At 45.8% G+C, this 24,266-nt stretch overlaps 2 protein-coding genes across 2 annotated transcripts in view; one reads left to right on the top strand and one right to left on the bottom strand.

The window, feature by feature from the left end:
- Positions 1-16,576, top strand: part of TPK1 (thiamin pyrophosphokinase 1) — a 551,786-nt gene extending 535,210 nt beyond the window's left edge. Inside the window, exon 8 of the mRNA XM_060247753.1 lies at positions 16,249-16,576. Within this exon, the coding sequence (XP_060103736.1) occupies positions 16,249-16,409 (161 nt within the window). The 3' untranslated portion in view covers positions 16,410-16,576. The remainder of the gene's footprint in view (positions 1-16,248) is intronic.
- A 1,928-nt stretch (positions 16,577-18,504) lies between these two features.
- On the bottom strand, positions 18,505-21,183 carry SEC61G (SEC61 translocon subunit gamma). The gene is made up of 3 exons (XM_060247752.1): positions 21,034-21,183; positions 19,658-19,760; positions 18,505-18,648 (listed from the first exon to the last, which is right to left on the bottom strand). Exons 1-3 carry the CDS (start codon positions 21,125-21,127, stop codon positions 18,639-18,641), a joined length of 207 nt encoding a protein of 68 aa, XP_060103735.1. The 5' UTR covers positions 21,128-21,183; the 3' UTR covers positions 18,505-18,638.
- Between the last annotated feature and the right edge of the window lie 3,083 nt (positions 21,184-24,266).

Here is a 24,266-nt window from a genome sequence, read left to right as displayed (position 1 = left end):
TTCGTTTCCCCTTTTTGCTCTGTTTTCTCTGCACCTGCTCTGACCCCATTTCTCCCCTTCCCCACACACTCTTTGTTTGGTGTAGTGGTTAGGTGCGTGGACTCTTATCTGGGAGAACCAGGTTTGATTCCCCACTCCTCCGCTTGCAGCTGCTGAAATGGCCTTGGGTCAGCCATAGCTATCACAGGAGTTGTCCTTTTGTTTTAAAACAATTTTATTAATTTGCAATATGTTGCTATAGTATTCTTTTAAAAAATAATACAAATTGAAAACAATACATCACACTTCCCCCCCCCTTCTCCTCCCCTTTTCTTGACCCCCGCTGGTGTTTACTTAAAATTGCAAAATAAAAAAAAAATACAAGGTAATTTAACAAATCCAGAATCTCCATTCTAAAACTTTATAACTTTATAACAATAAAGAAAAAATAAAAACAAACAAATAAGAGAAGTTAACTCTATAAGTTCATCTTCATTTTTCTCCTTTCACCTTAAACTCAAAGAAAAAGAAAAAAAAAACAAATTTTCCATTTATAAACTTTAGTTTATTTCACCACACTTCAGTTATTATCAAAAACCACTAAATGTCCCTTTACTTTCCACTGTTTTTCAACATAGTTTTGAAATTTCTCCCATTCCTTTCTGAACTTCTCAAAATCATAGTCTTTTAAGATTCTTGTAAGCGTGTCCATTTCACTCCATGACATAGCTTTTATAATCCAATCCCATTTTTCTAGTATTTTATCTTGCTTCCATAATTGCGCATATAATGTTCTTGCAGCTGAAAGCAGATACCACACCATCGTTCTATCTTGTTTCGGAAAACTTTCCATTTGTAATCGCAACAAAAAAGAGTCTGGAGACCTCTTAATGTCATAACCTAAAATTTTTGACATTTGTTTCTGAATCATTTGCCAAAATTGTTTTGCTTTTTCACAAGTCCACCACATATGGTAGAAAGATCCTTCATGTTTTTTACATTTCCAACATCTATCTGACACCTGGTTGTTCATTTTTGTCAATTTCTTAGGTGTCATGTACCATCTATACAGCATTTTAAAACAGTTTTCTTTCATATTGTAACATGTCGATATCTTCATAGAGTTCCTCCATAAATACTCCCAAGATTCCATTTGTATTTCTTTGTTAAAATTGATTGCTCATTTTATCATTTGAGATTTAACCACTCCGTCTTCCGTAGACCACTTCAACAGTAATTTATAAGTCCTTGAAATCAACTTTTTGTTATCACCCAACAGCATTCTTTCCAATTCTGTTTGCTCCTGTCTTATACCTTCATTTTTGATGTCTTGTTCCACCAAACTCTTAATTTGTTGTAGTTGAAACCAATTATATTTATGTTGTAATTCTTCAGCTGATTTTAGTTTCACCTTTCCTCCCTGTATCTTTAATAGTTGGTTATACATTAACCACATCTCTTCATTTGTTTCTGAGGACAATTTTATTACTTCAGTTGGCACAATCCATAGCGGCTTTCTCTCATCACCATATTTTTTTATATTTTAACCAAATACTTAGATTTCTTCTTATATAATGGTGTGAGAAAAACCATCCATCTTATTTTTCCCATAAAACATATATGCATGCCAACCAAAAATATTTCCATGGCCTTCTAAAACCAACAATTTTTTATTTAACAACATCATCCATTCTTTTATCCATACCAAACACACTGCATCATGATACATTTTTAAATCCAGTAAACCTCTCCTTTCTTTTGCATCTGTTAAGATTTTCATTTTGATCCTTGGTTTTCTTCCAGCCCATACAAATTCTGAAACTTTTCTTTGCCATTTACTAAATTGTTTATTGTTCTTCACAATTGGAATTGTTTGAAATAGAAACATAATTCTTGGTAGGACATTCATTTTAATTGCAGCGATTCTGCCCAGCATGGACAAGTTCAATTTGTTCCATTTTATCAAATCTTCATCAATTTTCCGCCAAAGCTTTTCATAGTTATTTTTATACAAATCTATATTTTTCATGGTAACTTCCACACCTAAATATTTTACTTTTGAAGTGACCTCACACTCTGTACTGCCCAGGAGTTGTCCTTGAAAGGGCAGCTTCTGGGAGAGCCCTCTCAGCCCCACCCGCCTCACAGGGGGTCTGTTGTGGGGGAGGAAGGTAAAGGAGATTGTGACCTCTCTGAGATTCAGAGCATAGGGCAGGGTATAAATCCAATATCGTCATCTTCTTCTCTTTCCCCCAATCTGGCTTGTTGTCCTGACTGATCACTTCTCTTCCCCACCCCCTTGCCTCCTTCAGTTTTAAAATGGAATAAATGATAACTGAAATTTCACATGATAATCTCTCCAGATTTGGGCAGCCGTTTACGGTTGCCTAGGCAACTGTAAACCACACTGGCATTGTCTTTTGTGAATGCCTAGCAATTTTTAAAAGTATTTTTGTTTTATTCCGCTATCCTTTTTCACTTTAACTCCCCCCCCCCCTAAAACTTACAAAAGGGGCCAGGGAAAATAAATAGTTTCAGAATGCTGAGATTTTGCAAGACTGCCTCACAAGATATAAACAGCTATTCAAGTCACCTAGGTAAAAGCAGATAAATAATGTTGATTCCCCAGTTCTGCTGAAAATACTTACCCTATCCTTGGGTGGCCCCAGTGTGTGTGTGTGTGTCTGTGTGTGTATATAACATAATGCAGAGTTAAGATGTATGATTATCATCTCACTGCAGTGATAATAAGCAGTTTTGGTTTCACAGGAGGGTAAAGATAAGTTTTTCCTAGCAAAACTGTAATTCAGGGGTATCAAACTCATTTGTTATGAAGGCTGGATCTGACATAAATGAGACCTTGTCAGGCTGCGCCACATGTCACGAATTGTAATGCCAGGTAGAGGAGATATGAACTTTATAAAGGACACAAACAAACACAATTAAAGATTTTAAAAAACTTAAAACATTAGCACTTTTTGGTCTTGAAGCTGGTTTCTTTGTATCTCTCCTGTGCAATCCAGGGAACTGGGCAAAGGAAGCTCTGGCTTTTCCTTCCTTCCCCAGGGGACCAGGAAGGGGAGGAGCCTCTGCCAATAGAAGGAAGAGAAGGTTTTCACAGTAGCTGTGCTGCGCAATTGAGAGAGCCTGGTAAAGCAAACTCTCCCTGAAGGAGGAGCCACAGCCAATGGACAAAACAGGTTTTGCTCTGTAGCTCTTGTGCGATTGAGCTAGCCTGGCAAAGCAAGCTGTGATGCAGAAGGAAGCAAGAGAGAAGGAGAAGGAAACAGATGACAGCCAATTACTTGGGGGCCAGATTCGGCCCCCTGGACTGCATGTTTGATGCCACTGCTAATGGAAAGAGTACAGTTGCTTTAGTGCCATAGGTTGTATACAGCTAATGAGCTCCCCCCTATACAAGTACACAAATATATCTTTCTGCTTTAGAGAGCTAGGGGGTTTTTAGAGGACCAGTTTGGTGTTGTGGTTAACTGCATAGACTCTTATCTGGAAGAAGCGGGTTTGATTCCCCACTCCTCCACTTGCAGCTGCTGGAATGGCCTTGGGTCAGCCATAGCCCTCATAAGAGTTGTCCTTGAAAGGACAGCTTCTTTCAGAGCTCTCTCAGCCCCAACTACCTCACAGGGTGTTTGTTGTGGTGGAGGAAGGGAAAGGAGATTGTAAACTGCTCTGAACTCTGGAGATTCAGAGAATAGTGCGGGATATAAATCCAGTTTCTTCTTCTTCAATATCTTCTTTAGATCCACGTCTGTTGAAACAAAAGCCTGTACTTGGGGTGCCTAGGGCAAGTTCATTCTTTTTCCTTGCCAACATGAAGGCATTGCCATGTTTTCACACTGCGGAAGAGAATAGGCCGACAGCACGGTTTATTCCGAAAGGTTTAATTTGATGCGGAAGAGCCACTGTGCGTCCTCTGAGCTTTATGAGGCAAGTTACAGAGTCCCAGCAGCAACTGGCTCTGAACCTCCTTTCCATCCGACATTCTCAGAGCAGATGAATGAAGTCAAGCTTAAGCCTGGCCCAAAACCAGTAGGCGCCGCAGGGCTTTCAGCTAATCTGGCAAGACAGCTCTCGGAGTAGCAAGAGTAAGAAGTGAAGAATCCCACAGCATGAAGACCACAGATCGTTGCAGAGACCCTATTCTCTCACATAGGGTTGCCAATCCCCAGGTGGGGGCAGGGGATCCCCAGTTTGGAGGCCCTCCCCCCACTTCAGGGTCATCAGAAAGCAGGAGGGGAGGGAAATATCTGTTGGGCACTCCATTATTCCCTATGGAGACAGATTCCCATAGGATGTTATGGAGAATTGATCCATGGGGCTCCGGGGGGGGGCTGTTTTTTGAGGTAGAGGCACCAAACTTGGAGCATAGCATCCAGTGCCTCTTCTCAAAGCACCCTCCAAGTTTCAAAAAGGTTAGACCAGGTTGTCCAATTCTATGAGCCCCAAAAGAAGGTGCCCCTATTCCTTCATTATTTCCAGTGGAGGGAAGGCCTTGAAAAGGTGTGCAGTCCCTTCAAATGTGATGGCCAGAACTCCCTTTGGCGTTCAATTCTGCTTGTCACAACCTTGCTCCTGGCTCCATCCCCAAAGTCTCCTGGCTCCATCCCCAAAGTCTCCTGGCTCCATCCCCAAAGTCTCCTGGCTCCATCCCCAAAGTCTCCTGGCTCCATCCCCCAGATATTTCTTGAATTGGACTGTTGGCAATCCTACTCTCACAGCTGAACCCACCTCATAGGATTGTTGTTGTGAGGAATAAAATGGAGGAGGGGGAAACAGTAGGGTAAGTCACTTTGGTCCCCTTGGGGAAGAAAAGCAGGTATAAATAACTAAATAAGTAATTAAGGTACCTTGTTTTTTGGTGGGGTGAAGGCTTTTTTTGTAGCTGGAACTCCTTTGCATTTTAAGCCCCCCCCCCCGCCCCGATGTAGCCAATCCTCCTGGAGCTTACAGTAGGCCCTGTACGAAGAGACCTGCAAGCTCTTGGAGGATTGGCTACATCAGGGAGGGTATGGCCTAATAGACAAAGGAGCTCCTGCTACAAAAAAAGCCCTGGGTACAGAAGGGCGTGGCTGCATTTCAGCCATTTCCAATGTAGATAATGATAAGAGCGTATATCCAGACTAGGGTTGCCAACTCCAGGTTGGGAAATTCCTGGAGATTTGAGGGTGGAGCCTCCAGAGGGCAGAGTTTGGGGAGGGGAGGAACTTCAGCAGGAGACACTGCCACAGAGTCCACCTTCCAAAAGCAGCCATTTTCTCCAGGGGAGCTGATCTCTGTAGTCTGGAGATCAGAACATAAGAGAAGCCGTGTTGGATCAGGCCAATGGCCCATCCAGTCCAACACTCTGTGTCACACAGTGGCCAATATGTGTGTGTGTGTGTGTATATATATATATATATATATATATATACACATACATATATACATACATACATATATACATACACACACACATATACACACACACATATACATCAGATGTGATTCCAGGAGATCTCTAAGCAGCACCAGAAGGCTGGCAAACCCAATCCACACTTCTGTTTCTGTATGCACAAGGATTTCCGCCTAGGAAGTGTGACTGAAATGTCCATTTCCACCCTCCCCCCCAATAAAAAAAATCTGCTCTAAAGGGTCTCCTGTCCTCAGGAAGCAGGATTAAGGGGTATTTGGGGGCTGGTTGGGAAACAGGGGGAATCATACTGTTTGTTTGTTTATTTATTTATTATTACTTTAGTTTTCTATCCCGCCCTCTCTGCAAGCAGACTCAGGGCAGCTAACAGTCAATTCAAAACCATTCAAGATTACAACTTAACACAATAAAATAATAATTAAAATACATAAAATACATTTCAGGGTGCTGCTCAAAACTTCAGTTTAGGCGGGATCTTCTGACAGTGACCCTATGGTGATCATAATAATAATAATTTTATTTATATCCCACCCTCCCTGCCGAGGCAGGCTCAGGGCGGCTCACAGACATGGAAAGTACCATGAGATTCCTCATGAGTGATATCGCTCAGCAGTGTAGGGTGGCAGTCCTTTCCCATTTAAGTGTTAAAGGCCTGTTGAAATAGTTCAGTTTTGCAGGCCCTGGGGAATTGGGAGAGATCCTGCAGGGCGCTTATGGCCTCCGGGAGGGCGTTCCGCATTGCTGGTGCTGCCACTGAGAAGGCCCTAGCCTGTGTAGAACAGTTTGGCCTCCCTTGGTCCAGGGATAGATAGTAGGTTTTGTGTCCCTGAACACAGTGCTCTCTGGGGAACATATGGAGAAAGGCTGTCCCGTAAATAGGCAGGCCCTTGACTATATACTCTGCAGGCAGACATCTTTACACCTGTGGAAACTTTAGTCCCGGATGTCATTGAAGAGTTAGAAGCGTTGAGGTCTTCTTATTCTGTTTTTCTCTGCATAAAGACTGATGCCTCCACATGCATTCCCCCCCACACACACACAGTCCATCATCATAACAATTTCTTAGTTCAATCTCAGACAGACAGGAGGGACGCGCCTTTTCTCCCCGTGTGCCGCAACCCTATTTAAATGCAGATTTTGGCTCCTTATTCCAGGAGACTTTGGGGGATTCCACTCAGTAAATTGTAAAAAAAAAAAAAAGAGCAAATTGTAATTCAATATTTCACTTTAACTCGTGTTTCAGTTTATTGATCTTCATGTTCTATTGTTTTCTAATGCGAGGGCCGCCTCATGGGGGGAGACGCGAGGCTTGCATTTGTTTCAAGAGGGCTTTTAATTAAATATTAATTATTTCTGATATTCCAAATATCCAGGCCTCCAGAGGTTGTTTTGTTGTGGTTTTTAAAAGAAAATTCAGTCTTCTGCTTTGCTCCGTTTTCGGTGATGGAAACAAGTCACAGCATGGGGGCATATGGCAGGGAAATATTTGTGATAGAACTAGCAGAGCAATAATGACATTTTCCTTCCATCATGGACAGGGTGGGAACTCCTTGCACATTTGTGAAGTTTTGTGGATCTTCAGAAGCATTCAGGATTCCATACTGGTCTTAGACCCAGAGGAGTTAGCCATATTAGTCTGTTGCTGCAAAATCGTAAAGAGTCCACTAGGACCTTTACACAAATTTTAGTGTAGCATTGGGGAGGGACGGTGGCTCAGTGGTAGAGCATCTGCTTGGGAAGCAGAAGGTCCCAGGTTCAATCCGTGGCACTAAAAACTAAAAAGGGTCCAGGCAAATAGGTGTGAAAAACCTCAGCTTGAGACGCTGGAGAGCCGCTGCCAGTCTGAGAAGACAATACTGACTTTGATGGACCAAAGGTCTGATTCAGTATAAGGCAGCTTCATATGTTCATGTTCATAAGCATTCCAGAAGCACGGCTCTCTTTCTATACCCTCTGTGCATCGGACGAAGAGACCTGTGTTTCTCGAAAGCTTATGCTACAATAACATTTGTTGGGCTTAAAGGCCCTAATGGACTCTTTACTATTTCGCATACTGATTCTGTCACTGTAGAACACGGTGCTTGTTCACACATACATGTTCAAATTGAGAAGTGAAACTCAGAGTGGCGAATTGCCTTTCTGAAAGATCCATCCCGCCTCAAACATCGCAGGCAGAACTTCCATATGGGAGGTAGAGTGGTTAGAGTTAGACCCAAGTTGGTATTCTCACTCTGCCATGAAAACTTGCAGGTGACCTTGGGCCGGTCACATCCTTTCATCCTAACCTACCTTATAGGGTTATTATGAGGATAAAATGGGGAAGAAGAAAACAATGGACAATACTTGGGGATCCCCATCTGTGTTTCCCCTTTTTGCCCTAACCTGGATAGCCCAGGCTAACCCAATCTCATCAGATCTCTGAAATTAAGCAGGGTCAACTCTGGCTAGTATTTGGATGGGTGACCTCCAAGGAATACCAGGTCATGATGCATAGGCAGACAACAGCAAACCACCTCTGAAATGTCTCTTGCCTTAAAAACAAATCTAGCTCGCCACCTATTGGTGCATAACTCAAAAAGAGCTAGAACTTCTGGGTGCCAGACAATCTTAGTATCTCTGGACTATACTACACACAATGCCGTATGACGATTAATTAATTGCTCCACTTTTTTCATCTCAATCACGACCAATATCTCTTGCTATCTTGTAACTAAATCACTACCAGTATCTCTTGCTATCTAAAAAGGTAAAGGTAGTCCCCTGTGCAAGCACCAGTCGTTTCCGACTCTGAGGTGACGTTGCTTTCACAACGTTTTCACGGCAGACTTTTTACGGGGTGGTTTGCCATTGCCTTCCCCAGTCATCTACACTTTCCCCCCAGCAGGCTGGGGACTCATTTTACCAACCTCAGAAGGCTGAGTCAACCTGGAACCGGCTACCTGAACCAGTTTTCACTGGGATCAAACTCAGGTCATGAGAAGAGGGCTCCAATGGCAGTACTACAGCTTTACCGCTCTGTGCCACTCTTGCTATCTAGTAATACCTTAAATAACATAGTATGTTCTTCATATATAGTTGACTTTTCCCTCACATTTTGACACAGGTCACAACACAAAAGCTTTCTGTAACAGATCATATAAATGAACAAACAATGAGGGATCATATGATGAATTTGTATGTGGAAGCTGGCCCACTGGCTGTCCTTGGAGAAATGGAGAGAGTCTTGGCAGCACACCTCCAGCTATTGGGAATGTGTTAAACCCAGCATGGAAGATCATGCTACAGAGCAATCTGGTATAAACAGTACCTCAGAGTTCTCCACAGACGCATGTTTGCTTGCTCTGGCTTACGATGAACGCCTGTCCCCTTCAATCTGTTACTCAAAAGTCACATTTGGGTTTTTTCCCCTTCTTATCGTCCATCATAAAAAGCAGTCTGTCAGGTTTAAAAAAAAAAAATCATAAAGCAACGTGCTTTCTAGGCTTTCTCATTTGGACTGCTACCTTTTGGATCGCTTTCCCACATAAAAAAATTCCCTGCATGCTAAACGTGGCGCCATCAGTTTCTAAGTCCTTTTCCCTGATGTGTTTAGCTTTCTTTGCAAGGGGACGTTTTTGACTGAATGTAGCAGGGGATGTTTAAAAAACAAAACAGACTTTCAGTCTGAGTACTTCCTTGGAAGCATTCTACTCATGCTTTTGCTGACCGTGTAGATTTGTCCCGTATCTTTCCACTTCTTGATCTTTACTTCTTCATGCCTGGGGCCTACAACTGCTAAAGAGAAATGGAAACAAAGGCCATGACAGATTCTTCCATTCGCAAATTCCCCCAGCAGCCCAGTTTGTGCCAACGTCCTTTGCTTTATCGCCAGCGTTGTTGCTTTCCTTTTTTATGCTTCCATATTTTTCCTCTTCTCACAGCTAGGGTGGGAAAGCGAGTATAGTAGGCTAACGTATGTTCTACGTTCTGCCTGTAGGGGTCTCGTGGAGTCACCGGGGCTGGATCAAAAAGTGTCACTCAGCATCAGGGGTCGTTTTGTAGACAAATAGGCGGTGGAGCTCATCCAGGGATTGTTATGCAGCTACACCCACTATTCGGTGGACAAGATGGGAAGGAGGAGGTGGAACTCTCAGAAAGGTTCAGGAGCTGTGCTCCTGTGGGCTCCCGCTAAATCTGAGGCTTGCTTAGCATTATACAAGACCTCTGCCCCAATGATGTGGACTAGAAATCTAAAGAAAAGATGTTAGAAAGTCTAGAATTTCAGTACTGGGGTAAATAAATAGCCAATCAACTAATAAAATAAGAGGCTAGCTTAAGTGCTTGCCTTTGGTAGAAGGCGCCAGTGCGGAAAGTACCTTTCACCAGAGGAAAGGGCATCTACCAGTGACATGGATTTTTGCAGCATCTGACCCGTTTTGTTATCATTTGCAGCCAAAATTTCGATCCTTTTGATCAGAAGGCAGGCAAAACACTACACCAGAAAGGGTTGTGATATTAATGTGAGGTCATTCCAGGCTCTGTTTTCACATCTGTGAACTTTATGAGACAAGCTGGTATTCTTCAACCCCTTCCAATTTAGGGGTAATATATTGGCCTCCCTTATGGGGTGAGGGTAAATAATATTCTGTATATGCAGTGCTATGAACGCTCACAATGATGTCAGATGTGTGGCCCGTGGGCCAGATGAGGCCCCCCGGAGAGCTTCTATCAGGCCTCTGGGCAAGTCTGCTTCATTTGCCCCTCTCTCTTGCTTCTTTCTGTGTCACAGCTCGCTTTGTCAGGATTTCTCATTCATACAGGAGCTACAGTCTCTATTTTCTCCATTGGCTGAGGCTCCTCACTTGGGGAGGAAGTGGGGGGGGAGGGAGAGCTCGCTTTGAATCTGACCACAATATTGCAAGAGCGCCAATACTTTAAGCATGTATTATTTTAGGAGGGTTTTTTTAAAAAAAAAAACAACTTTGCGTTTGTCTGTGCCCCTTTATAAAGTTTACATCTTCGCTGCCTGGCATTGCATTTTATGACACACACGGTCTGGCCTCACAAAGTCTCGTTTATGTGAGATCCGGCCCTCATAACAAATGAGTTCGACACCCCTGCCCTGCAGGCCTCTCTGTGTGAATGCTGGGCATTGATTATTTTGGTTTTAAAGACTATACTATGATGGCAGGGAGTTAGCGTGTGGCCTCTGGATTTTTTCCCCAGAGATTACCTTTTTTTCTTTACAGATTGTGCAGTAGTGGGTAGGATCGTATGCTGTACGAACACATAAGAGAAGCCCTGTTGGATCAGGCCAATGGCCCATCGAGTCCAACACTCTGGGTCTCATAAGAACATAAGAGAAGCCCTGTTGGATCAGGCCAGTGGCCCATCCAGTCCAACACTCTGTGTCACATAAGAACATAAGAGAAGCCATGTTGGATCAGGCCAGTGGCCCATCCAGTCCAACACTCTGTGTCACATAAGAACATAAGAGAAGCCATGTTGGATCAGGCCAATGGCCCATCGAGTCCAACACTCTGGGTCTCATAAGAACATAAGAGAAGCCCTGTTGGATCAGGCCCATCCAGTCCAACACTCTGTGTCACATAAGAACATAAGAGAAGCCATGTTGGATCAGGCCAGTGGCCCATCCAGTCCAACACTCTGTGTCACATAAGAACATAAGAGAAGCCATGTTGGATCAGGCCAGTGGCCCATCCAGTCCAACACTCTGTGTCACATAAGAACATAAGAGAAGCCATGTTGGATCAGGCCAGTGGCCCATCCAGTCCAACACTCTGTGTCACATAAGAACATAAGAGAAGCCCTGTTGGATCAGGCCAATGGCCCATCGAGTCCAACACTCTGCCACACAGTAGTCAAAAAAAACCCCAGGTGCTTGCAGAAAAGAGGTTTCTGATCACCCCTTGCCATGTCCTAGAAAACTCTTCCATCACCCGCCCAGAGGGCTTGGGTGAGTAGATTCCCCAGGAACAGCATGGGGCAAAATGGGAATCTACAGTGGGGGGAGGGGGACTGGCAAAGTTGCTTCCCTCCCCTCTTTGTAGCTCGGATCTGAGCTACAGTTTTGTGGGCTCCCCCCCCCCCCAAAAAAATGAAAATGACACAGAATCGTATGCCATGTTTTTGAGTTCTCCACAACTCGCTTTCGCATTGGCTATCAAAGGCCGGGTGCGTGTTGTGACTCTGGCCTCTCAGTTCATTCTCAGCCATGGATGTGCAGCATTTGTTTGCTTTGAAATCTCCTCCCCATTATACTAATTAGAATGTGGGCCAGGTGTGAAAATGCTCGTCCATACAAATTGTATGAATCACCGGTGGTGTCTTATTTTTTCGCACTTTAACCAGCGGTACCAAAATCGCCATTCTTGCAGAGTGAAAGACCAAAGGCGCCATCTACTGGACGTAAGGTGGCATTGCTGATTTGGTTTATTTGTAGAGTGATCTGTCTGCACTTTTAGCTGCTTAAAGAAGCCACGGCTTTCAGTTTGCAAGACCTGAGCAATGCTGTTGAGTATAGGACGCTTTGGAGATCATTAATCCATAGGGTCGCTGTAAATCAGAATCGACTCGATCACACATAACACTAAGAGGTTTTTTGTAGCAGAAACTCCTTTGCATATGAGGCCACACACCCCTGATGTAGCCAATCCTCCTGGAGCTTACAGGGCTCTTAGTACAGGGCCTACTGTAAGCTCCAGGAGGATTGGCTACATCAGGGGTGTGTGGCCTAATATGCAAAGGAGGTCCTGCTAGAATTCCTTACAGGGCTCTTCGTACAGGGCCTACTGTAAGCTCCAGGAGGATTGGCTACATCAGGGGTGTGTGGCCTCATATGCAAAGGAGCTCCCGCTACAAAAAAAAAAAAGCCCTGCATTTGCTTGGCTGGCCTTTAGAAGGTCCCAGGTTCAATCCCTTGGCATCTCCAGTTAAAGGGAGCAGGTAGGAGGTGACATGAAAGACCTCAGCATGAGACCACAGAGAGCTGCTGCCTGTCTGAGTAGACAATACTGATCTCACTGGACCAAGGTCTCATGAGGCCGCTCAATCAACATAACCCAGCTCAATCTCTTTCCCAGAGGAAGACCAATTCCTTTCAGCAAGTAGTTTTGTCTCTGGAGCTGTGAATCCGTTTCCCATCTCCTGGATTTAGATTCAAGTGTTCTTTGCAAAGAAAAGAGACTGAAGAACTGCTTCCTTGCATGGCAATGTCCCCATCTCCCCTGAGAATATGTATTGATCCCATCACGTAACCTGTGAGAGAGATCAGCCTTAAGAATCCAGGTCTCGTGGCCAACAAAAGGGGCACTCACGCTGGAACACAACCCATGCGTGTAGCACAGCGAGAGCCATGCAAGAACTGCTGTGCCTGCTCCCTTCGGTCTTGTCTCTGAAGAATGAGGACACTTTTGGCTGGCTCAGTGGCAGAGCATCTGCGTGGCGTGCAGAAGGTCCCAGGTTCAATCCCCGGCGTCTCCAGGAGAAAGGATCAGGCTGGTCCATTAGGTGAAATGTCTCAGCCGGAGACCAGATTGCTCCTGCCAGTCAGAGATGGCACTAGTGATTTCTACGGACCGAGGGCCTCATTTTCAGCAGCAAAAGATCAGGCTAAAAGTCACCCAGAAGCTGCTGTCTCCATAGGATGGTGCTTTTGGCTGGGGGAGAGGGCGGGGGAGGGTGTCATTGTTCTATTCATTTATTTCTTCCAGCGAAAAGGTCTCTCTATCACAACCACTTACCCAAACTGGACGTGGGGGGCAGAAGCTTGTTCAAATACAGAACAGCAAACCACATCACCCAAATTAAATGTGCATAAACTCTAGGCAGAGAATGAAATGTTGAAGGCAGTTCCCCTCTAATGGGGCAGAGTGAGGCTGTATTTTTGGGTGCCAGGAGCTCGCCCCCTTGAAACTCTGCCTCCAGGTTATTTTGAAAGCCATCTTTGCATGACTTGGGGGCAATGGGTCGTGCCTTTGTCTGAGTAATATCTGTTCCGGTCATAATGGGGGGGGGGGGAGAGTTTTCCCCACGACAGAGAAAATCAGTGCAGTCCACAATGGCAGTGTGCTAGCTATAACATGCTTTGACGGTATGATACACAAACCAAGTTGGAGAAAGGGGGCGCTTGGTTTGGTTCAGCCATAATACAGAGCAATGCAGAAAACAATGTGGCTATACAGAAAAGTGGTATTGTAACCAATGTTCCCTCTAAGCTGCAGTCTTGTGAGCAAATCTTCTACTTCGTGAGCTGCTGGCATTAAAGTTGTGAGCTCCTGCATCACGAGTGTGCTCTGGGCTCATCATTCCTGAGCTAAAATAAAAATCTGTGAGCTGGAGACTAAAAATCTGTGAGCTAGCTCACGCTCACTCAGCTTAGAGGGAACACTGGTCGTAACATACCACTAATGGAAGACTGTTGATCTCTGAGGCTCCAACTGCAATGATCTGCACAGCAATTGTAAAAGCTGGAGTGTCCTAAGCACAAATTTGAAGGAAATGTTGGGTTGTTCAATCATTAAACTCAAGGCTTTACCTAGTGTATTGCAGCCTGAAGGCAGCAAATGAAATGGGCAGTTACTTAGGCAATCTATTGCTGCTGGTGCTGTGTATCAACCTTCTATTGAAATTTCACCGATCGTTGTTAAATTCTGGCATCAAGTGTTTCTGTTAATACTGAGATCAAATTGTTTGTTTCAAAATATAGAATAGCAAGCCAAGACTTGTATTAATAGTTGTTATTTCTATACAGTTTTTCTTTTTGTTACAATAATACAGAACAATGGCTTAAAGCTGTGGTTAACCATTTGAAATCAGGATCCGGCTTGTGGATGATTCCTCAAGTGCCTTTGCTCTTTAGGAGAGCCAGTTTGGTGTAGTGGTTAAGTGTGCAGACTCTTATCTGGGAGAACCGGGTTCGATTCCCCATTCCTCCACTTGCAGCTGCTGGAATGGCCTTGGGTCAGCCATAGCTCTGGCAGAGGTTGTCCTTGAAAGGGCAGCTGCTGTGAGAGCCCTCTCAGCCCCACCCACCTCACAGGGTGTCTGCTGTGGGGGGAGAAGATAAAGATTGTGAGCTGCTCAGAGACTCTGCGATTCAGAGTGGAGGGCAGGATATAAACCCAATATATTCTTCTGTCTTCTTCTTAGGGAGGCGGAATGGTGTCAAGGAACAAGCTCGGGCTGAATCAGGATTGAATCAGACCTGCAGTCAGACATGTAGAGATGTGGAAATATTTTCTCTTAGGATGGCCGAGATGCTTTCTGAAGCTAGGTTTTAGTGACTCAAAATGTACAGTAGGAAGCGCTTGTCTGCAAGTGTCTCTCAGCAGAGCCTCTTACAGGAAACTCGCAGAGTACTTGGCACCTCCCCGAAATTACCCAGGAAAAGTCTGCAAAGAGAAGTTCTTGGCTTCATTAATAGAAAAAAAAGAAAAGCTTTTGTTTCGTAGGGTGTCCCGCTTAGCTGGGAGCTTCGTTTCTTTTCCTAGTCCATGTTCCGTTTCTAGGGCAAAACAAAACTTGGTGATTGTCAGGGAGAGGAGGTAGCTCTGAATATTTTTTATTACTCAGAAATAGCTCTCTAAAGAGAAAGTTGGTGACTCCTAATTTTCAGCCTTTGATAGCGATAATTCCTGTGTCTCCTGTAGAGATAAGGCAATTTCTTTCCAAACATGTTATTGGTTTACAGGTGACCAGCTTTGCCCACTATTAATATTCTAGAATGCATGTGATAGCATACTATTGAACAGTTCAGTGTTTGCAGTGTTTTGAAGTCGGATACTAGCCATGTGGTGGTTTTATGAGCCTGTTTCTGCACAGAGAGCGCATTTGCTTCAGTTACCTATGTTCCTTCTCTGGGGGGTGGGGGGGAGGGAGAGAGAAAAACACCCAAGAGAAGGTTTAAGCACACAGCTGCAGTATTGCAGTCGGAGCCCTCTGCTCACGACCCGAGTTTGATCCCAGTGGAAGCTGCTCCAGGTTGACTCAGCCTTCCATCCTTCCGAGGTCGGTGAAATGAGTACCCAGCTTGCTGGGGCAGTGGGGGAGTGTAGATGACTGGGGAAGGCAATGGCAAACCACCCCATAAAAAGTCTGCCGTGAAAACATTGTGAAAGCAACATCTCCCCAGAGTCGGAAACGACTGGTGCTTGCACAGGGGACTACCTTTACCTGTTTAGATGCCACTAGCTGGTATTCCTCAGTGAAGGCCAGAAACAACCCCCATAAGGCTGTAGTGGAGAGACTAATCATCTGAAGTAAAAATAAAAGTGATCAGCTTGCTGTCAAGACTGCATCCTTCTGCGCATTTACTTGGGAGCAAATTCCAGGAGAACCTTTGCTGTCAAGACTGCATCCTTCTGCGCATTTACTTGGGAGCAAATTCCAGGAGAACCTTTGCATGCTTAGGCTCGTAAGGAGACTGGCAGTGCAGTCCTGGAATTGCACCCTTCAAAGCCCACTGATTGCAGTGGCTGCCAAGGGGTTTAAGTCAGTTCTGGATTGCAATGCAGAAGTGGTTGCACTGCAGTGCTCCCTCTAAGCTATGGAGTCTCGTGAGCAAAAATTCTACTTTGTGAGCTCCTGGCATTCAAGTTGTGAGCTGCTGCATAAACTAGTTTGCTCTCGGGCCATTTTTCCTGAGCCAAGCCAAAAATGTGTGAGCTGGAGGCTAAAAAACTGTGAGCTAGCTCACACCGACTCAGCTCAGAGGGAACACTGTAATGCACTGTCCGTTTTTTCTCTGCGCTTCTGTGGGTTGAAAAGCAAAACAGCAGGCAGAGTATTCTAAACGAGACTAACTTTAATCCATCTTTTTCTCCCCCACTGTCTCACAGAGGAAAGCGTTCTCGAGTTTGGGACCCTGGTCAGCACTTCAAACACCTACGACGGATCCGGCGTCGTGACAGTCAAGACGGACAAGCCTTTGCTCTGGACGATGGGCATCAAAGAGGGCGCGTGGAATGCTCCTCCTACCCAATTAGGTGCAGCCGTGTGACCTTCAACAACAAGATGCTCGATACAGGGGTTCAGAATTTTACGCTTTGAACTTTTTCATGCCGCTTCAGTCTCTAGAATTGCAGGGAGCTTATGAATGGCTTGGGTTTTGAAGCAATGGTAAAAAAAAAGTATTTTTAAAAAATCTGTAAATAGAAATTTTTGTATACGATGCATTTTTTAAAAAACAGACAATGGCTGATCAGCAAGCCGATGCACATTACCACATTCCAGATAGATCCAGGTGGGCAGCCGTGTTAGTCTGAAGCAGTAGAATACTTTGGTGTGGTGGTTAAGTGCACGGACTCTTATCTGGGAGAACCGGGTTTGATTCTCCACTTGTAGCTGCTGGAATGGCCTTGGGTCAGCCATAGCTCTGGCAGAGGTTGTCCTTGAAAGGGCAGCTGCTGTGAGAGCCCTCTCAGCCCCACCCACCTCACAGGGTGTCTGTTGTGGGGGAGGAAGATAAAGGAGATTGTGAGCCGCTCTGAGACTCTGAGTGGAGGGTGGGATATAAGACCAACCAAGTTTTATTCAGAATGTAAGCTTTTGTATGCATGCATACTTCTTCAGATGAAAGCTTACATTCTGAATGAAACTTGGCTGGTCTTAAAGGCACCACTTGACTCCTACTTTGTTCTCCTGCTTCAGACCAACACGGCTGCCCACTTGGAACATTCTATGATTGTTATTTATAACGGGGGTCTCTCTTTTCTTTACTGCAACTGCCTCCAGCGGAATACCCACTCGCCATTTACCACTCAAGGGAAGCTGGTAGCAAGTTGCCCAGATGACAGAACCGCTGCACAGCTGCCACCTCCACCCCTACAAACACGTCTCGGACCTGGTTTAGCACAACCCCTCAAGGAGCTGCATAAGGCAGACCAGAGCAGAGGGCCACAAAACACAGAGAGCGCTCTGGGAGGGATGCGACACTTAAGCACAGAAGAAAGCCGCGTCGGTGCTAAAAGTCGCTGGCCTCAAGGACAATACATTCGGCTGGTGAAAACCCTCCACTACCAGTGCTGGCCCTAGAATGTCCGGCACCCCAGGCAAGGATAACTTCCGGTGCCCTCCGAACTGATAACGTCACCGTTCACATGGGGGGGAGGGAACACCAAATTTGGGGACCCCAGAAGGCCACCGTCCTAGGCAATTGCCTAGTGGCCCTGACCACTACACACGTGGACCTCTTTGGCTTGGATATACTGGTTCTGCCAAGTTCTCATCCCTGCATTGAAAGGACACTGGTATTTAATGCCAGAGATGAGGAATGTGATCCTAGGCCGAGTTATTCCTATCTAAGCTTTGGCAATTGGGGCATCAGGATGCACTATTAGCAGACCCCTGGAGAAAGACAAGGCAGGGCGGTGACATCTCAACCTGCTCGGCCTCTAGCAGTTGCGTTAACTGCAGTCATTCAACCAACCGCAGGTTAGGTGGTGGAGGCTGCTCATGGTGCTCATCAGGGGTGGAATTCCAGCAGGAGCTCCTTTCCATATTAGGCCACACCTCCCTGATGTAGCCAATCCTCCTGGAGCTTCCAAGGCTCTTTTTTGTAAGCTCTTGGAGGACTGGCTACATCAGGGAGGTGTGGCCTAATATGCAAAGGAGCTCCTGCTAGAATTCCACCCCTGGTGCCTATTATCAGGGAGGTTAGGTTGTCCAGCTGCCCACGCAGTCGGCCGCACGAACCCCTGCGACAAAACCTCGAACTTAAAGCACTTAACTTGTAATTGCCAAGTTGTTGGAATCAAAGAGCCTGTTCCTAAGGGGACACTAGGCTGAGCTGTTTTTGCATCAAATAAAGGATCTCTTTTAAAAGGCTGTCGTTGTGTACTTTAACTCTAGAAGTCATGCAGGGCTGGGATTGCTTTAGGTTCAGAGATGGATCTAAGCAAAGGAGACTCGAGACGTGCTAAAACCAGACATCTTTCCGTCAGAAGGAAGCCTGGAGACTGAGCGGGTGATGATCACATCCTGGAGCTCCCCACAATCCCTGACGAAACAGGATCTTTCATAGGACTGCCCTTGTGACCACCCCTCAAAGTGTAAAGAATCAAAGTTAACACACAAAATACAAAGATACCACGCTGTTTTCAGTTTAAAACCTGATTTATCTTAGCAAGTAGTAAAAAGATGCAGTTAACTAGGTGAATTATTAAGCCAGAAAGCAACGTTTTCTTATGCCACCGCATGAGATACTGAGGGGCAAGACCTTCCGATGCATTCAACCACCCCTGTAAAAATAAGACAATACAATCAGGCAATGAGGTCTGCACAAAAGCCAATTCTGCTGTGTTATTCAGGAAGCATAAATCTTTGGGAATAGGAAATTCTATGATATATTCCAAATGAAAAGCAGGAATCATTTACATTGTGCAAATATTCTCTTATCGATGAGGGCTTTTTGACCATCTAGAACAGGTGTGGCCAGACTGTGGCTCTTTCACACATATTGTGTGGCTCTGGAAGCCCCCACACCCCTATCGGCTGGCTTGGAGAAGGCATTTGAAGTTAAAGTTGCTTTCTTTCCACCTCTCCCCTCCCCATCTATTTGCCTTCCTTCCTGCTCTCAAACATGACTTTCATGCCTTGCAGCTCTCAAACGTTTAGTCTACGTGGCTCTTACATTAAGCAAGTTTGGCCACCCTTGATCTAGAAGAAGTCCTTTACAGGCACAGGGGTGGAATTCTAGCAGGAGCTCCTTTGCATATTAGGCCACACACCCCGATGTAGCCAATCCTCCAAGAGCTTATAAGGCTCTTTTTTGTAAGCTCTTGGAGGACTGGCTACATCGTGAGGTGTGGCCTAGTATGCAAAGGAGCTCCTGCTAGAATTCCACCCCTGTAAAGGCACAATTGAAGCATGAAAGATCACACATCCCCACCATGTCTACCACGTGGCAGTCTGTGCACCCGCTTCCCCCATCTTGTTTGCAGTCAGTTTGCACTGGTTAAGAGAGCACGCAGGCTCTTTGATTAGCATGTCTTCCTCATGCATCCTGAAGGTGCAAAAAACCACCTGAGGGATATCTGAAAAACCTGTATTATTACCAGAAGATAAAAGTAACTGTATCCCCAAACCAAGATGACACCTATAGTAAACAAACCAGACAGTCAAAAGTTACTAGGTGCCAAGACATCACACCTTCAAGGAACGAGAAATACAGTTTTTCATAAAAATCAGGGACGTCTTGGAGAATTCACCCTTTTAGCATACGATCGATGCTTCCCTCACCGCACTTACACAATGATGTTGTTGATGGGGATATGAATCAGTTTTACAAAGAAACCAATAAATCCCATTATTGCAAAACCTATTGCTGTCGCCATGGCAATCTTCTGGAATTCTGTAAATTTAAAAAAAAAAATTAAAATGTAACTGAGCTGGATCATTAAAACTGGCAACTATTTGAAAGCAACTTGTGCTTCAAGAGGACCCAAAGAGCTATAATTAAAGGTATCTGCAGTCAGGAATCTTAGATCAGATATTTCCAGATTTACGTTGCAGTTTACTAGGGAAGCAGGGATCTCACATACACCCTTTTTAAGAAAGCACTGGACTAAGAGGGCAGAGAACACGTGTCATTCTTTGTGGCTTGGCAATCATAGCCCAAACTTGATGCTGCCGAAATTATCAAAACAGAACGGCTCTCTTTCTGATTGGGCAGTTAAGGCAAATACAACCAAAATAGTTGGGCTTCTTTTGCATAGGTCCCTTCTGACAACCTGCTCCTTCTTTGAAGGATTACATGAAATGTGCAGCTTGCAAACTTTTATTTGAATTGATAAATTAAACCTTGCAAAAATTTTATAATGCCATAAAGTCAGGTGTCTGGACCACAAAGCCTCCATCTTCTACACTGCAATGCATTCATCGAGGCTGAAACCTTTGACAATGCTTGCATGAGCTATTGTAGAGGAAGGTTAAGAGGCAGGAAGCGCCAAAAAGGGGAGATATTTAGAATTTCTTCTCTTAGAAAAGTGGTCTGGAGAAATGAGGCAAAAAGAACGATCACATGGAGGCCTCGAAGGGAAAGATCATGATGCCCTGCTGTCGTGACTTCTTCCCAGATTATACACAAACAGATCGTTCCATGCTCCTCCTTTCACAATCTTAACTGGTCTTGATAATTTCACAATCAGTCCCCAAGGACACCACACTACAGTTTGGTGTAGTGGTTGAGTGCGCAGACTCTTATCTGGGAGAACTGGGTTTGATTCCCCACTCCTCCAATTGCACCTGCTGGAATGGCCTTGGGTCAGCCATAGCTCTGGCAGAGGTTGTCATTGAAAGGGCAGCTGCTGTGAGAGCCCTCTCAGCCCCACCCACCTCACAGGGTGTCTGTTGGGAGGGGGGGAAGGTAGAGGAGGCTGTAACCACTCTGAGATTCAGAGTATAGGGCGGGATATAAATCCAATATCTTCTCACTATTCACATATAAAATTTCATAGAAATATGAAGCCAGGATAGTAGCTCAATATTAGCATTAGTCTCTCATGAAAAAACTACTGATGTTTTCACCCATAGTATTCAAATACATTCAACACATTTTTCCCTCCGTACACAAATGACTGATTTCTTGTGCTTCATTTAGGGCGAATCACACCTTTTCCTCTTACCTTTCCTGTCTGGCTTTGTGCATCTTTTAACAAGCCTGATGGAATCTTTCACAAACTGCCGGCTGGGCTCCACAAATTGCATTACTTGATCCATGATTAACTGCCAGAATAAAACAGATACAGCACCTTGTAATGTACAGTTGGTGTAGAAATTCCCAAAAGTGCTTTCAATACAAATTAGGGTAGGAAGACTTCTTTTAACAAAACTGACCAAGTTCATCAGGAGGTCTAACTGAGTTGGTGGAAGAAAAAGCTCATCAAGATCCACATATTAAAAAAATTTAGGCTGCCATTTGAAAAACCGGTTCTCTTTCCCCTTGCTGAGTTCCCATTCCTTTACCTCATCCTTTACCATTTATTTAGAGGCTTCCTACATTCTCCTCTAATGTCACGTTGATGCCCTGAGTTTGCAGTGCTCTATGGCAAGGCATTTTGTAATCTGCATGAAGGCACACTGTACTACGAACATCACCCTTACTGATGTCAGAAAGGCACTACCTCTTACCTCATCACCAGTTATGACTGGGAGGCCCCACTGCTCCCCCCACATCAGCTTCCTTTTTGGAATAGTCCACAACCCTTCAACAAGAAGGAGGGGGCATCCTTTGAAATGCATGAAACCAGAACAAAATATATAAAAACTGCAGCAGGGATCCCCAAAGTAGAGTGTGTCAAACTGTGGGCTGGGAGCCAAAATGAGGTTGCAGCTCCCTGCTGTGTGGATCTTGAAGCCAGAATAAGCTGGGAAGAGGGTTGCCAGGTTGGGAAAACCTCTGGAGATTTTGGGGAGTGGAGCCTGGGGAGGCCAGGGGTGTCAGTGGGGCATACTGATGATGACGATATTGGATTTATATCCCACCTCCACTCAATCTCAGAGCAGCTCACAATCTCCTTTACCTTCCTCCCCCACAACAGACACCTCTGAGGTGGGTGGGGCTGAGAGGGCTCTCACAGCAGCTGCCCTTTCAAGGACAACTCCTGCGAGAGCTATGGCTGACTCAAGGCCATTCCAGCAGGTGCAAGTGGAGGAGTGGGGAATCAAACCCAGCTCTCCCACATAAGAGTCTGCACACTTAACTACTACACCAGGGGTGGCCAAAGGTAGCTCTCTAGATGTTTTTTGCCTACAACTCCCATTGCATGGCTGATGGCTGGGGCTGATGGGAGTTGTAGGCAAAAAAACATCTAGAGAGCTACCGATGGCCACCCCTGCACTACGCCAAACTGGCTCGGAGTCCACATTCCAAGCCCGCCATTTCCTCCAGAGGAGCTGATACGTCGTCTGGAGAGGAGTTCTAATCCCAGGAGATCACAAGGCTCCACCTAGAGGTTGGCAACCCTAGGAGGACTAATGGCAAAGACGAACTTGCCCATCCACGATGCTTTAGCAACCCCGTGTGTCTGCTGATGCCCCGGCTTCTCTCTCAAGCGGGGCGCCAAAGAGACTCAGAGCAGCCCGCCCGCCTTTCACCCCCACAACCACCCTGCAAGGCAGGCTAGGCTGAGAGCGACCGGCCTAAGGCTCCCAAGGCGGAGGGGTCCTTGTCCAACCCCCGTAGCAAGGCAACCCCCAGCTCGTCTTCCCCGCTTTTCTCCTTCGAGAAGGGAGGCTCTCCAGCCAGACCTCCCTCCCGCCGCAGGCCCGGGACCCTCGAGGCGGGAACGGGCCGCTGCTTCTCCGAGGCACTCTGCGTATGCCCCGGGGCACCGACTCCCCGCCGCTCACCGGCTTCTCCGTCGGGCGCTCCGGCTCCTTCTCCAACGACACGTCGCCTCTCGACCCCCAAACCGGAAAAAGGAAGTGACGCCTTTCAGAAGCCGCCTTCCTTGGAGAGGGGGGAAAGGGCTGCAGCCGCCAAGGTTGCGAGCACGATGTCTGGTTTCCCGTCGAAGCGTCCAAGGGGCGTCCATGTGCGGGGCGGAAGCTGCGGGGCTCCCTGAGACTCACCGGGAAGGAGGAGGAGCCTCGTTTGGGCGCCGCGCTTTAAAATGGCCACAGCTGAACCCCCTCTGCCTTTTCTTCCCCCTTCCCTTTGCCAGGACTCCTGAAGCCTTGCAGGGTGCAAGAGCAGCTTGCTGCTAGGGATGCCAGCCTCCCGGTGGGGCCAGGGGATTCCTTCAATCAATGTTCCCTCTGAGTGAGCGTGTGCTAGCTCACAGCTTTTTAGCCTCCAGCTCCCACATTTTTGTCTTAGGTCAGGATGGAAGGATGACCCCAGAGCACACCCATTGATGCAGGAGCAATTACAGCTCATCTCCAGACTCTAGAGATCAGTTCCCCTGGAGAAAACTGGGGCTTGGCGTGTGTGGACTCTATGGCGTTGTACCTCGCTGAGATCCCTGTTTCCCCCAAGTCTATTTTTTTTTTTTTTTTGTTAGCTGCTTGGGGTCCCCATGGGGAATAAATATGGGATTAAAACGGTAAAGGTAGTCCCTCGTGCAAACACCAAGTCATGACTAACCCATGGGGTGGAAATGGGGGATAAAAATGCCCTAAAGATAAATACAAGAAGAAATGAGTGTTTTAACAACCCAGCTTTACTGTGTTCTCATGTGTGTTCTCATTAATTCAGTGTTTGTAATATTAACTAAACACAGGCCTCATTTTTGCAGGAGCTCACAGGAGCAGAGCTCCACAGTTTTATTGTGCTCTTTCTTTCTTCACCCCACCCCAGTACTTGCTTCTGGGCTCCATTGTTCAAACCCCCTATGAGAATTTTGCTAAACTCTTAAGATCTGACAAAATCTCCCACCCAAAAATGGGAAAAGAACCAAAACAAAGCAGACAGACAGATGAGAAAGCAATGTAGGAGAAAGCAATGTGGCCGGGCCGTCTCCTTCCCTATATGCCCCGGAAGTCGCTTTGTTTGGCCTCCCAAGATCTTTTGAGTTCCCAGCCCAAGAGATGCCCGTCTTGCCTCTACCAGGGCCAGGGCTTTTTCGGTCCTGGCCCCGAACTGGTGGAATCAGCTCCCTGTGGAGATCCCGGCCCTACCTGGCTTGTTGGCCTTTCGTAGGGCCTGTAAAACGGAGCTGTTCTGCCAGGTCTTTGGATGAGGCAGTGGGCCTCTATCCACCTATTAGATGGGTTGGCCTCCCCCTACGCCCTTATGGCCCACTGCACCAATGTATTATGGTGCTATACTGCCTTTCTTCATATCCTCATGCTGAACTAGCCTATTGAACTTTACTGATTGCTGAAGTTGATTTTACTGTGATTTTAATTTAAATTG

Source organism: Heteronotia binoei, chromosome 10, assembly GCF_032191835.1.
Source record: "Heteronotia binoei isolate CCM8104 ecotype False Entrance Well chromosome 10, APGP_CSIRO_Hbin_v1, whole genome shotgun sequence".
NCBI lineage: Eukaryota > Metazoa > Chordata > Lepidosauria > Squamata > Gekkonidae > Heteronotia > Heteronotia binoei.
Note: the sequence above shows the minus strand (reverse complement) of the source record. Positions and strands in the feature narration are given on the sequence as shown.